Raw genomic sequence first — 12,070 nt, 5'->3', positions numbered from 1 at the left:
ACCCTCCCAGGAGACCTGGTAACAGTGAAATGGTCCTATTGTTGTGGTATTTATGGATCAGCAACTTTGTACATAGAAGGAGCTGCTTGGCTTTTTGTCCCTGTACCAGGATGCTGCTAATGCCACAGCATAATAGCATGTTTCGAGGTCTCCTTAAGGACACAGCTTCCTCTTTGGATAATGAAACTAGGACAATGAATTTCACAAGGAAATAAATATTAGTAATTGTTGTCGCTTTCATTGAGGAAGAGGGGAAAATGCCATTGTTTATTCTCTATCATGTCTCATGTTTGGCTCTTATAATGTGAATTTAGTTTAGGAATTGTGCTGAACTGGTGTATTGTTTGATGCTGGTAGGGGTGGTTGTTTTTTTGTTTATATTCTGCTGCTGCTGCTAAGTTGCTTCAGTCCTGTCCAACTCTTTTCAACCCTACGAACTGTAGCCCGCCAGGCTCCTCTGTCGATGGGGTTCTCCAGGCAAGAATACTGGAGTGGGTTGCCATGACCTTCTCCAGGGGATCTTCCCAACCGGGGGTGTTGAACCTGGGTCTCCTGCATTGCAGGCAAATGCTTTACCACTGAGCCACCAGGAAAGCCTAATAAATACTACAAGTTATTTGTCATGTATCTGAAACTTGACGAATCCTGTTTCTAGTTTATTTTTTGCCACTTCCAGCAACCTTATGGGAGGAACAACCTGAGAGGAGGTATGGAGAAGCCCATTCATGGAGCCAACCCGACTGAAGTCAAGTGTGTGGGGTGGGATGTGGGGCTCATAAGGAGGGAAGCTTGGTGGGGTCCACATACAGTTTTTGACCTGTTACAGTAGCACCAGCACATGGTGGGGAATTCCTATCTCTGTTGGACTCCTCCTCTGGGACAATGCCCCCCACTCCACTCAGGAAATCACCTTGGTTTCAGTGCTGAGATTCAGATCCATGTCTGCCTCAAGTGCCTTATCAGTCAATAATGCAGCAGACAGTGTTTCCCAAATCAAGTGAAGTGCCCAAGTTTTTCCAGACCAGTGGGTAACATGACAACAATGACATGTTTTAAAAGTGTTAGGGAAATTTTCAAACAGAATTAGTGATAAAAGTATAATGGGGGCTTCCCAAGTGAAGTAGCTCAGTTGTGTCTGACTCTGCAACCCCATGGATTGTAGCCTACCAGGCTCCTCCCTCCATGGGATTCTCCATGCAAGAATACTGGAGTGGGTTGCCATTTCCTTCTCCAGGGGATCTTCCTGACCCAGGGATCGAACCCAGGTCTCCTGCATTGCAGGCAGACACTTTAAGCTCTGAGCCACCAGGGAAGCCCTGGTGATAAAGAACCCTCCTGCTAATGCAGGAAACATGGGTATGATCCCCAGTCTGGGAAGATCCCACATGCCTTGGAGCAGCTAAGCCCATGTGCCACAACTACTGAGCCCATGTGCACCAACTACTGAAGCCCATGCACCTAGAGCCCCTGCTCTGCAACAAGAGAAGCCACCTCAGTGAGAAGCCCGTGCTCCACAACTAGAGTGGGCCCCACTCACTGCAACTAGAGCAAAGCCCATGCAGCAACGAAGACCCAGCACAGCCAAAAAGAAGTATAATAAATCCCCTGTGTATCTAAGTCTTATCCCCCAAATGGGACCAAGCTCCCTGATGGTGCTGCCTCCTTGCGTTAGGAGGAGAGGTAGAGATGAGGGGAAGTTTATTTTATGTCTTTACTGTATGCACCATTCTTTCCTGGACCAGTATCAGATTCCATCGAATGCCAGAAAAATGCCTCCACTACAAATGCCCCCTCATCATTCCCGCTCATCACTGTCTAGGAGAAAGCACTGCTCGTCCACAAGTGTAGGACTGCATCTTGGCTCTTAATTTTATGGTTCACTTTGCCAGTATCAAATGGAAGGAAAGAAAGCACAAATTTGGCCAAGTAACATTTGTCTTTCCTTTCCAGACATAGCTTTGGTCCTAGTCAGGAAGAAAGATCTTGGAATTGTAGAGGAGAAGATTTCTCCTCCCATGGGCAAGTCCAATCTATGTCCAATCTACTCCAACATCCATTCAACCCTACCCATAATAGATGGTCCTTGTCCAAATTGGCCAAGAGCCATACCAACCAGCGCAATTGCTGATACTATTATTAGTTATTCCTGTGAATTTCATTTTCAGGCCAACATTTAGAACAATAAGATTTTAAGGATAGGAAGGAAATATGATTTCTCCATGTCCTGTTCCCTTAGTTATCTGGAATTTAAATAGGTTTCATGCTCCAGAAATCTGGTCAGAGTTCATAGGTCTATGCCCTTAAAGTGGTAAAGTTTATCTAATCCCAGGACTTGATATCATCCCATCATATTCCACCAAAGGAATCAATGTTTTGTACTCATGAGAATCAATAGCCTCATTCTGAGTAATGCAGTGTCACTATGGGCCTTAGGAAGCATCACTACAAACAAAGCTAATGGAGGTGATGGAATTCAAGTTGCAAATCCTAAAAGATGATGCTATGGAAGTGATGCACTCAATGTGCCAGCAAATTTGGAAAATTCAGCAGTGGCCACAGGACTGAAAAAGGTCAGTCTTCATTCCAATCCCAAAGAAAGGCAATGCCAAACAATGTTGATACTATCGCACAATTGCACTCATCTCACACGCTAGCAAAGTAATGCTCAAAACCCTGCAAGTCAGGCTTCAACAGTATATGAACCGTGAACTTCCAGATGTTCAAGCTGGATTTAGAGAAGGCAGAGGAACCAGAGATCAAATTGCCAACATCCGCTGGATCATAGAAAAAGCAAAAGAGTTCCAGCAAAACATCTTCTTTATTGACTACACCAAAGCCTTTGACTGTGTGGATCACAACAGACTGGAAAATTCTGAAAAAGATGGGAATACCAGACCACCTCACCTGCTTCCTGAGGAATCTGTATGCAGGTCAAGAAGCAACAGTTAGAACTGGACATGGAACAACAGACTGGTTCCAAATAGGAAAAGGAGTTTGTCAAGGCTGTATATTGTCACCCTGCTTATTTAACTTCTATGCAGAGTACATCATGAGAAACACTGGGCTGGAAGAAGCACAAGTTGGAATCAAGATTGCTGGGAGAAATATCAATAACCTCAGATATGCAGACGACACAACCCTTATGGCAGAAATCGAGGAAGAACTAAAGAGCCTCTTGATGAAAGAGGAGAGCGAAAAAGTTGACTTAAAACTCAACATTCAGAAAACTAAGATCATGGCATCTGGTCCCATCACTTCATGGCAAATAGATGGGGAAACAATGGAAACAGTGACAGACTTTATTTTCTTGGACTCCAAAATCACTGCGGATGGTGACTGCAGCCATGAAATTAAAAGACGCTCCATGGAAGAAAAGCTATGACCAACCTAGACAGCATACTAAAAAGCAGACACGTTACTTTGCCAACAAAATTCCCTCTAGTCAAAGCTATGGTTTTTCCAGTAGTCATGCATGAATGTGAGAGTTGGGCTATAAAGAACGCTGAATGCCAGAGAATTGATGCTTTTGAACTGTGGTGTTGGAGAAGAATCTTAAGAGTCCCTTGGACAGCAACGAAATCAAACCAGTCCATCCTAAAGGAAATCAGTCCTGAATATTCATTGGAAGGACTGATGCTAAAGCTGAAGCTCCAATACTTTGGCCACCTGATGCAAAGAACTGACTCACTGGAAAAGACTCTGATGCTGGGAAAGATTGAAGGCGGGAGGAGAAGGGGACGACAGAGGATGAGATGGTTGGATGGCATCACTGACTCAATCGACATGAGTTTGAGCAAGCTCCAGGAGTTGGTGATGGACAGGGAAGCCTGGCGTGCTGCAGTCCATGGGGTCACAAAGAGTCGGACACGGCTGAGCGGCTGAACTGAATGTCACTATGTGAAAGTGTTAGGTGCTCAGTCATGTCTGACTCTTTGCGACCCCATGGACTGTAGCCCGCCAGGCTCCTCTGTCCATGGAGTTCTCCAGGCAAGAATACTGGAGTGGGTAGCCATTCCCTTCTCCAGGGGATCTTCCTGACCCAAGGATCGAACCTGGGTCTCCTGCATTGCAGGCAGATTCTTTACTGTCTGAGCCACCAGGGAAGCACTTCCTTGCCTTATGCCCCTGGTTTCCTCAATAAAAATAGCATCTTTCCTCTGGAAAGTTCATAGCCATTCATTCAACAAACATTTAATAATCACTTTCCAGGCATGCTAGGCACTGGGGATACTGTAGAGGTGAATAATATGAACACAGTCTCTACTCTTGACATTTTAATGAAAAAGGTAGTCAGTAAATATTTTAGTATATGTGCTGCTGAAGCGAGGACAGTAGTCAGTAAATAAAGCAAAAAAAAATGATAATTATGGACTATGATAATTACAAAGGATATAAGCAGAGTTGTGATGCAGAGTAATTGTATACCAGAAGGTTGCTCTGAAAAGGTGACTCAGATTTTTAAAGAGATTCAAATATTTACACACTGAAGCATTTGAATCTTGGGAGTAATGAAATCTGAATTATATTTCTGAAAAGCTTTCTTGGCTGCAGAATGGAAAATAGTTTGGTTGGATAAGAGTAGAAGCAACAAGCCCAGGGAGGAGGCAAGACATGATGGTGGCTTGGGTTAGGTTGGAAGAACCAACAGGATTTGCTGGTGGATTGGATATGGGTGAATAGAAAGGGGAAAAATCCAGTGTTTACCGGGCTTTGGATTTAACAGGTGACTAGTGGTACAATTTATAGAGATGAGGAAAGCCAAGGAATAATTTTATGTTATGCTTTCTGCTTTGGATATATTACATTTGAGTACCTTTAGGATATCCAAGAGGCACCTTAAGTGATGAGAGGTGACACATGAGCTTGGTAGTCGAGCTATCTGAGATTGAAACCAGACTCTTCCACCAACTGAATGACCTTAGGTAAGTCACTTAACCTCTCTTTGTCTCAGGTTTTGTCTTTTTCAAATGGAGATAAATAAAGTAACTATTGGAGAGGTAGGATTTTGTGATAAATGATAATACACATAGTAATCACTCAATAGGTGTTGGCTATTAATGTACTTGAGTCTGGCGCTCATGTGAGAGATCAGAAGTTGACAGATAAGCTGTACACCTAAAACTAACACAACGCTGTAAATCAACTCTACAGCAATAAAAATTAAACAAAAAAAAGAAATGCCCCGTGTCCACAGAACGAAGCCACAGATTCCATTACCCTCCTCCAGTTTTGTTCCTTCTCCAAACTCCGTTTTCCCAGGTGGTGGGACTGCGTGAGGCTGGGGGAGGGTCCCTGAGCGAGCTAGCACTCAGCATGTGAGGGAGGCCGCGGAAACTCTGCCCAACTGCATCTTACCTCACAGGGCTGGTTTTCAGAGATTCTTCAAGGCAGCAGATGAAATTCTTGCCACGGTTGAGAAATTGACAAAAAGCTTCCATACTATGTACATGGTTCTCTTTCTCTCTCTCTTTTTTACCTTTAAAAAGAAAAACCCAGAAAAACATATCAGATTTGTGTAAATGAGAGTATGCCAACAGGGTGGCCAGTTTTGCTTTAGGTTTTATGAAGGATAATTTGTGACCCTATACACACACACACACACACATCTCCCGAGCCAGCAACAGAACTTTGTTTATACTGCAAATAAATATTATTTTTTCTTTAAAGAAAAAAAAAGAACAGGTAAGTCTTGGAGCCAGCCTATAGAGATGGTATTTAGGGCTAACGTTATAGGTTACCCCATACCCCCAACACCCACCTCTTTTGCCTTTCTCTACTGTCAAGACTGAAGACTAGATACTAGATTTCCCAGGTTCCCTTGCAATTAGAAGTAGCCTATGACATGGTTTTGGCCAATGAGTGTAAACCGGAATCTGGTGAAGGGACAATGGCAGGTGGTTCTCTGCCTCTTCTTTCCCACCTTGAATGTGGATGTTCCAGCAGCCAACTCATGACAGTGAGGTAACCAACAGGGATGAAAGGCCAGGAGAATACAGAGATGCCACTTTTTTTTATATGTAACATTTTCAATTAATAAGTTTTTTGGCTGTGCTGGGTCTTCATTGCTGTGCTCAGGCTTTTCTCTAGTTCCGGAACGGGGGACTACTCTCTAGTTGCGGGGTGTGGGCTTCTCCTTGTGGTGGCTTCTCTTGTTGCAGAGCATGGTCTTTAGGGTTGGGGCCCAGTAGTTGTGGCACACCTGCTTAATGGTTCATGGCATATGGAATCTTCCCGGACCAGGGAGGGAACCCATGTCCCCTTTTATGGCAGGTGGAGTTTTAACCACTGGACCACCAAGGAAGTCCAGAGATGCCACTTCTATGTCATGGAGTTGCCACTTATCCCAGGACAGCTTGATAGGTAAGGAAGATAACCGCCTATTTATTGAGACCACTAGCACTGGATTTATTGGTATATTATTTGCAGCTGACCCAGCAATCCATGCCATGTATTTGAAGGAGATCTCTTGGTTATTAATGTGTGTGCGTGGGCTCAGTCATATCCAACTATGCAACCCCACGGACTGGAGCCTGCCAAGCTCCTCTGTCAATGGCTTTCCCAGGCGAGGATACTAGAGTGGGTTGCCATTTCTTTCTCCAGGGGATCTTCCCAACCCAGGGATTTAACTCGTGTCTCCTGTGTCTCCTGCATTGCTGGTGGAGTCTTTACCACTGAGCCACCTGGGAAAGGCATATTAACATGAAGGCAGAGAAAAAAGTGTAGCTCTGATCTTGGTGTGGGGTATGTCCACTTTGGAGTTAAAGCAGAAGAGGACAGGAGCGTGTGGACAAGGAGGCTGGAAGTGGACCAGATTTCCAGGAGGCCTGTGCCCAGCGCTCCCCGCATGGCCCCTCCCCGCTCTGTCCCCTCGAGGTCCTGCTGGTCCCGCCTCCCCGGCCAGAGATAGGTCTCCCAGTCCCCACTGCCCCCGGCCAGTGCTGTCCCCAGCCCCGCCATGCCTTCCAACTTCAGCGGCACCTGGAACCTGCTCAGCAGCGACAACGTCGAGGGCTACATGCGGGCCCTAGGTAGGCGGGAGGGGCCGTGCGGAGCCTCCGCTCGGCCACGCGTCCAGTTCGGGGCGGAGGCCGCCGGGCTGGCATGCTGGTCCGACTCCCTGCGTCCCCTCACCTGCATCCGTGCGTCCCCCGAGTCTTACTACGGGTTCTCCGGGTCCCCCACTTCCCCACCTTCGTCTATCCTCTGTCCCCCTGAACGTCCGTCTGACTGTCGTCGGTCTCCCACCTCCGTCCGTCTGCCAGTCCTTCAGTCCAGCCGCCTGTCCCCCCATCCTTTGGTCTCCCGCATTCCCCTGTTCTCCACGCGTCCGGCCGTCTCCTGGTCCCTCCCATCCTTCCTCTCCCAGTTCGCCAGTCTGTCTGTCCTCTCCTCTGTCCGCCAGTGCCCGGTCCACGCGGCACGGCTCCTGTCCCATCGCGGACTCCCAAGCAGGTGGGGGCGACGGTGGCGTAGGCCACCTCGCAGGGAGAGTCGGGGACACGATGGGGTTCCCCATGGGTGTCGGGGAGGCGCCCCGACCCGAAGCCCCTCCCGGTAGATCCTCGCCCCGTGGCCGCTTTAACGCGGATTTCTGGGCAACGGGCTGAGGGAATCCCCGAGTCCAGGGGAGGTCCCGGCCCGCAGCATCAGCGCCCCCTGGAGATGCTCCGGGACGCAGATTCCGGGGCCCCAGAGTACCGTCCCGAGCCTGGCCTCCGGCCCCGCCCTCGCCCCCCGCCCCTCCCGCGACCTCCGGCGGCTCTCGTGCGGGTTAGAGTTCTGGAGACACGTTTGAAATCTTTAGTTTTCTGGTTTCCTCTTCTCATCGAAAGGCGGGGGTTAATAAACCCAGACCCTTTAGAGGCCGCTACCTCTTCACCCCAACCCCGGGGCCCAATTCCAGCCAGGAGGACTGTGGGTCGGTGCTTGGAGGGTTTGCTTCCACTTTCCCCTGCCTGGCAGGGAGGAAGTATGGGAGGGGCCTCAGGGGATGTAGAGGGGCGGCGGGATCCGCTAAGTTTCTTTCCTGCCGTGACGGTAGAATGCTTCCCTTTGGTACTGATGCTCAGTTCCTCCTGCTGGTGATTTAATTCGTCAGCGTTGGTGGTTCTGAGCACCTGCTCATGCTTCTGACTAAATAACAGCAATCAGAGGCACCTTTTTGTGTTGCTGTTCTTAAATAGGAGTTCATTTTAAGCCTCAAGCCAGGACTAGCCATGTTTCTAATGTTCTACGGACACAAGTGGAAGTTGGCTACCCTACCAGCCAGCAGAACTTGAGAAGGCTATCGGAATGGTGAAAGGAGATAGGGCATCTTCTTTGAACTTTATTTTTTAATTTGGCTGCTCTGAAGCTTAGTTGCAAGATGTGAGATCTTTAGTTGCAGCATTCAAAGTCTTAGTTGGGGCAGGTGGGACGTGTTCCCTGATCAGGGATGGATCCCAGACCCCCTGTATTGGGGGCATGGAGTCTTAGACATTGGCTCACCAGGGAAGTCCCTGATCAGGGGCACTTTTGATCGGGCCGGAGCTTCCGGAAGTCTGGGGGACTGGGGGCTGCTCTGGCTCCTCTTCCACATTATCTGACCTGGGCTTGGGTTTCTCCATCTGCAAATTGAGAGCAGGTGGTCCTTTTTTTTTTTTTTTTTTTTCCTTTTAACCATGCCTAATAATAATAATAATAACATAAAATCAAGTATTTTAGCCATTTTGGACTGTACCATTCTGGGCTTCCCAGGTGGCTCAGTGGTAAAGAATCAGCCTGCCAACACAGGAGATGCAGGTTTGATCCCTCGGTTGGGAACATCCCCTGGAGAAGGAAATGGCAACCCACTCCAGTGTTATTGCCTGGAGAACCCCATGGACAGAGGAGCCTGGCAGGCTTACAGCCTGTGGGGTTGCAAAGAGTCAGAAATGACTGAGTGACTGAACAGCAATTCTAAGGTTCCAGTGTGTCTGTAAGATCTCCCAACCTATGGTAGGATTTTATCCTCCCTTTCTCACACTAAGCAGGGATGCCTGGAACTTCTCAAGCTAAATCAGATTCATACTGACAGAAACCGTATAGGCAAGGAAAAAAATATTATTTCTCTACCTTTCTTAGTTTCATTGGTTGGGACCCTGTAAATTATACCAAGAGACAGCATAACAAGACAACAAACAGAAGCTTGTTAACACATGCATGGTGAATACACTCAGGAGCATTCAGCGATGAGTGTCTCAGAGTGGTTAGAACCTGAGCTGAGGGAACTTCCCTGGTGGGCCAGTGGTTGAGATTCGACTTCCAATGCAGGGGGCATGGATTTGATCCCTGGTTGGGGAACTAAGATCCCACATGCCACCAGGTGTGGCCAAAATTTTTTTAAAAGAAGAAGAAAGAAAAAAAAAAGGAAGTTATATGGCACCTGAGCAAAGAGTAATAATTCTGTAGAGAAGTGATAAGACAAAGGGCTTTGTGATTCCAGGGGTGACAAATTTTGGGAAGATAAATACATGCAGGAACTAATGGTAAATAAGAACGAGTTAGTAAAGTTTGTTATGTAAATTCTTCTGGTGCCATCTCTAGACTGATAGGAGTTCAGAGTTGTGTCCCTAATTTCTGTCCAACCTGGTACAGGGAGAGCAGGGACATGTTTACAAAATTATGTCCTGCTCTGGGGGAGGGCAGGGCTTTTCTGCTTTCCCATGACCTTCATTTCAAAATATTCAATATGAAAAAGTGGCATATCTTGGGGTGGCATATTCTGCTACCCGTAATCTGAATCTCATTTCTTCTCTGTTTCTAATTCATAAGAAGGAATTAATGATTGTTTTTCCTAAAGGTAGTAAGCCCTGATAATTTACTTATCACCTCACCCTCAAATTAGTGGGGACATGTGATCATAAGCGCTTTATTTTTCTGATTGTTTGTGGTTTTTTGGTGGGGAGGTTGTTTTTGGTCACAACCCATGGCATGTGGGATCTTAGTTCCCCATCCAAGGATTAAACCTGTGCCCCTATATTGGGAGTTTATGGGTTGTTAATCACTGGACTGCCAGAGAAGTCCTCATAAGTGCTTTCTTCCCTGGTTTCTCTGGCTAGTATCGGACATCTTTGTGGAGGGTAAAGTGTTAGAGATCAGGGCATGGCTTTGAATTTTGCCTTGCAGTGCTTTCTTTTTAGTTATTCCCATGGCATCCGGTCCCACCACTTCATGGGAAATAGATGGGGAAACAGTGGAAACAGTGTCAGACTTTATTTTTCTGGGCTCCAAAATCACTGCAGATGGTGACTGCAGCCATGAAATTAAAAGACGCTTACTCCTTGGAAGGAAAGTTATGACCAACCTAGACAGCATATTGAAAAGCAGAGACATTACTTTGCCAACAAAGGTTCATCTAGTCAAGGCTATGGTTTTTCCTGTGGTCATGTATGGATGTGAGAGTTGGACTGTGAAGAAGGCTGAGTGCCAAAGAATTGATGCTTTTGAACTGTGGTGTTGGAGAAGACTCTTGAGAGTCCCTTGGACTGCAAGGAGATCCAACCAGTCCATTCTGAAGCAGATCAGCCCTGGGATTTCTTTGGAAGGAATGATGCTAAAGCTGAAACTCCAATACTTTGGCCACCTCATGCGAAGAGTTGACTCATTGGAAAAGACTCTGATGCTGGGAGGGATTGGGGGCAGGAGGAGAAGGGGATGACAGAGGATGAGATGGCTGGATGGCATCACTGACTCAATGGACGTGAGTCTTAGTGAACTCCGGGAGTTGGTGATGGACTGGCGTGCTGCGATTCATGGGGTCCCAAAAGTCGGACACGACTGAGCGACTGATCTGATCTGATGGCTTTTAGAGCAAATTTCTTAGAGAAGAAAACAGGGAATGGAGTCAGGGTGACTGTTTCAAGTGTGTGGAAACATCTTTTGTTAAGCCTGTTGAGTATTGCAAAGCCGCCTTCTGACTGTTGTAATCAGTGTTTTTCAAATGTGTATTCGTGAAATCCTTCACCTGTCTCCAATACTGTCTTACTTTTCTGTACGTTATGCTGTGACTCCTTGTCTGAGACTTCTTTTTTCATGATTTCTGTAGAAATTTATCCATTATCTACCATTGTATGAGATCCTAGAGGCTAACAGAGGCTCTATTTATTTATATTGTGTGCATTCATGCTAAGTCACTTCAGTTGTGTCCAACTCTTTGTAACCCTAGGGACTGTAGCCTGCCAGGCCCCTCTGTCCATGGGATTCTCCAGGCAAGAATATTGGAGGGTTGCCATTTCCTCTTCCAGGGAATCTTCCCAATCAGGGATTGAACCATCAAACCTGTGTTTCCTGCACTGGAAGGCAGAATCTTTATCATTGTACCACCTGGGAAGCCCTTATTTACATTAGCTGTATTCACTTATCATCCAACCCATTTCACAGAGGATTAAACCAAATAGTATTGAATTTATATCCTGCCTCACAGCTCCTATTTTTAAAAATTTTAATTTTGTTTATTTATTTTGGCTGTACTGTGTGGCCTGTGTGAGCCTAGCTGTCCACCAGGGATTGAACCTGTGCTCCTTGCAATGGCAGCATGGAGTCTTAACCACTGGACCACCAGGGAAGTCCCACGACTCCTTTTTTAATGTTTGGTTCTGGTTCCAGAAAGATACTGGATCCAGACAACACATTAATTCTTATTTGCAGTCTGTTTCCCAGAAGAAAGATAAGTGTGCTAGGGATTTCTGGAATAGAGAGGCTAGTTAGTACAGCAGAGCACCAAACTGGAAACCCAGAACTAGCCATTGATTGTTGGTAATAGAATCAAAGCTATACAGCCTCTGAATTCTGTTAGATGCCCTATTTGTTAGAGGTGGTAGGATGAGATTTGATATTCTAAGAGTGTCTAAAGTACAACCCAAGAGATCTCGTAGTGTCACCTGAAAACCGAATTCACCTCTTTGTGGGCATACAGCCAAGAGAAACAACCAAGCCAAATACCAGGAGAAGAAAGGATTTATAATTACTTAAAGCAAATAAGGACAACAGTGGAGATCTTTCTCAAAGCAGTGTCTCCTTGAACGGCAAAATTGGGGAATTTTTAAGCTAT

At 46.4% G+C, this 12,070-nt stretch overlaps 2 protein-coding genes across 8 annotated transcripts in view; one reads left to right on the top strand and one right to left on the bottom strand.

Annotated features, from left to right (window-relative positions):
- Positions 1-5,873, bottom strand: part of LOC112441838 (uncharacterized) — a 30,129-nt gene extending 24,256 nt beyond the window's left edge. For 2 of the 3 annotated variants that reach the window (XM_059875207.1, XM_059875208.1), the window contains exons 1-2: positions 5,759-5,873; positions 5,356-5,476 (exon numbers count right to left, since the gene is read on the bottom strand). In XM_059875207.1, the coding sequence (XP_059731190.1) occupies positions 5,356-5,438 (83 nt within the window). In that variant the 5' untranslated portion in view covers positions 5,439-5,476; positions 5,759-5,873. The remainder of the gene's footprint in view (positions 1-5,355; positions 5,477-5,758) is intronic. The other variant, NM_001366419.1, reaches the window with a different exon arrangement.
- Positions 5,874-5,883: 10 nt separating this feature from the next.
- The window catches only part of RBP7 (retinol binding protein 7), a 44,981-nt gene continuing 38,794 nt past the window's right edge, over positions 5,884-12,070 (top strand). Inside the window, exons 1-2 of one of the 5 annotated variants that reach the window (XM_059875718.1) lie at positions 5,912-5,961; positions 6,271-6,360. In XM_059875718.1, the coding sequence (XP_059731701.1) occupies positions 6,321-6,360 (40 nt within the window). In that variant the 5' untranslated portion in view covers positions 5,912-5,961; positions 6,271-6,320. Of the gene's footprint in view, positions 5,962-6,270; positions 6,361-6,705; positions 7,029-12,070 lie in introns of those variants that run through there. The other 4 variants (XM_059875719.1, XM_059875716.1, XM_059875720.1 and 1 more) reach the window with 4 other exon arrangements.

The sequence above is a fragment of the Bos taurus genome, chromosome 16, assembly GCF_002263795.3.
Source record: "Bos taurus isolate L1 Dominette 01449 registration number 42190680 breed Hereford chromosome 16, ARS-UCD2.0, whole genome shotgun sequence".
Taxonomy (NCBI): domain Eukaryota; kingdom Metazoa; phylum Chordata; class Mammalia; order Artiodactyla; family Bovidae; genus Bos; species Bos taurus.
This window is presented reverse-complemented; position numbering and strand designations above follow the sequence as displayed.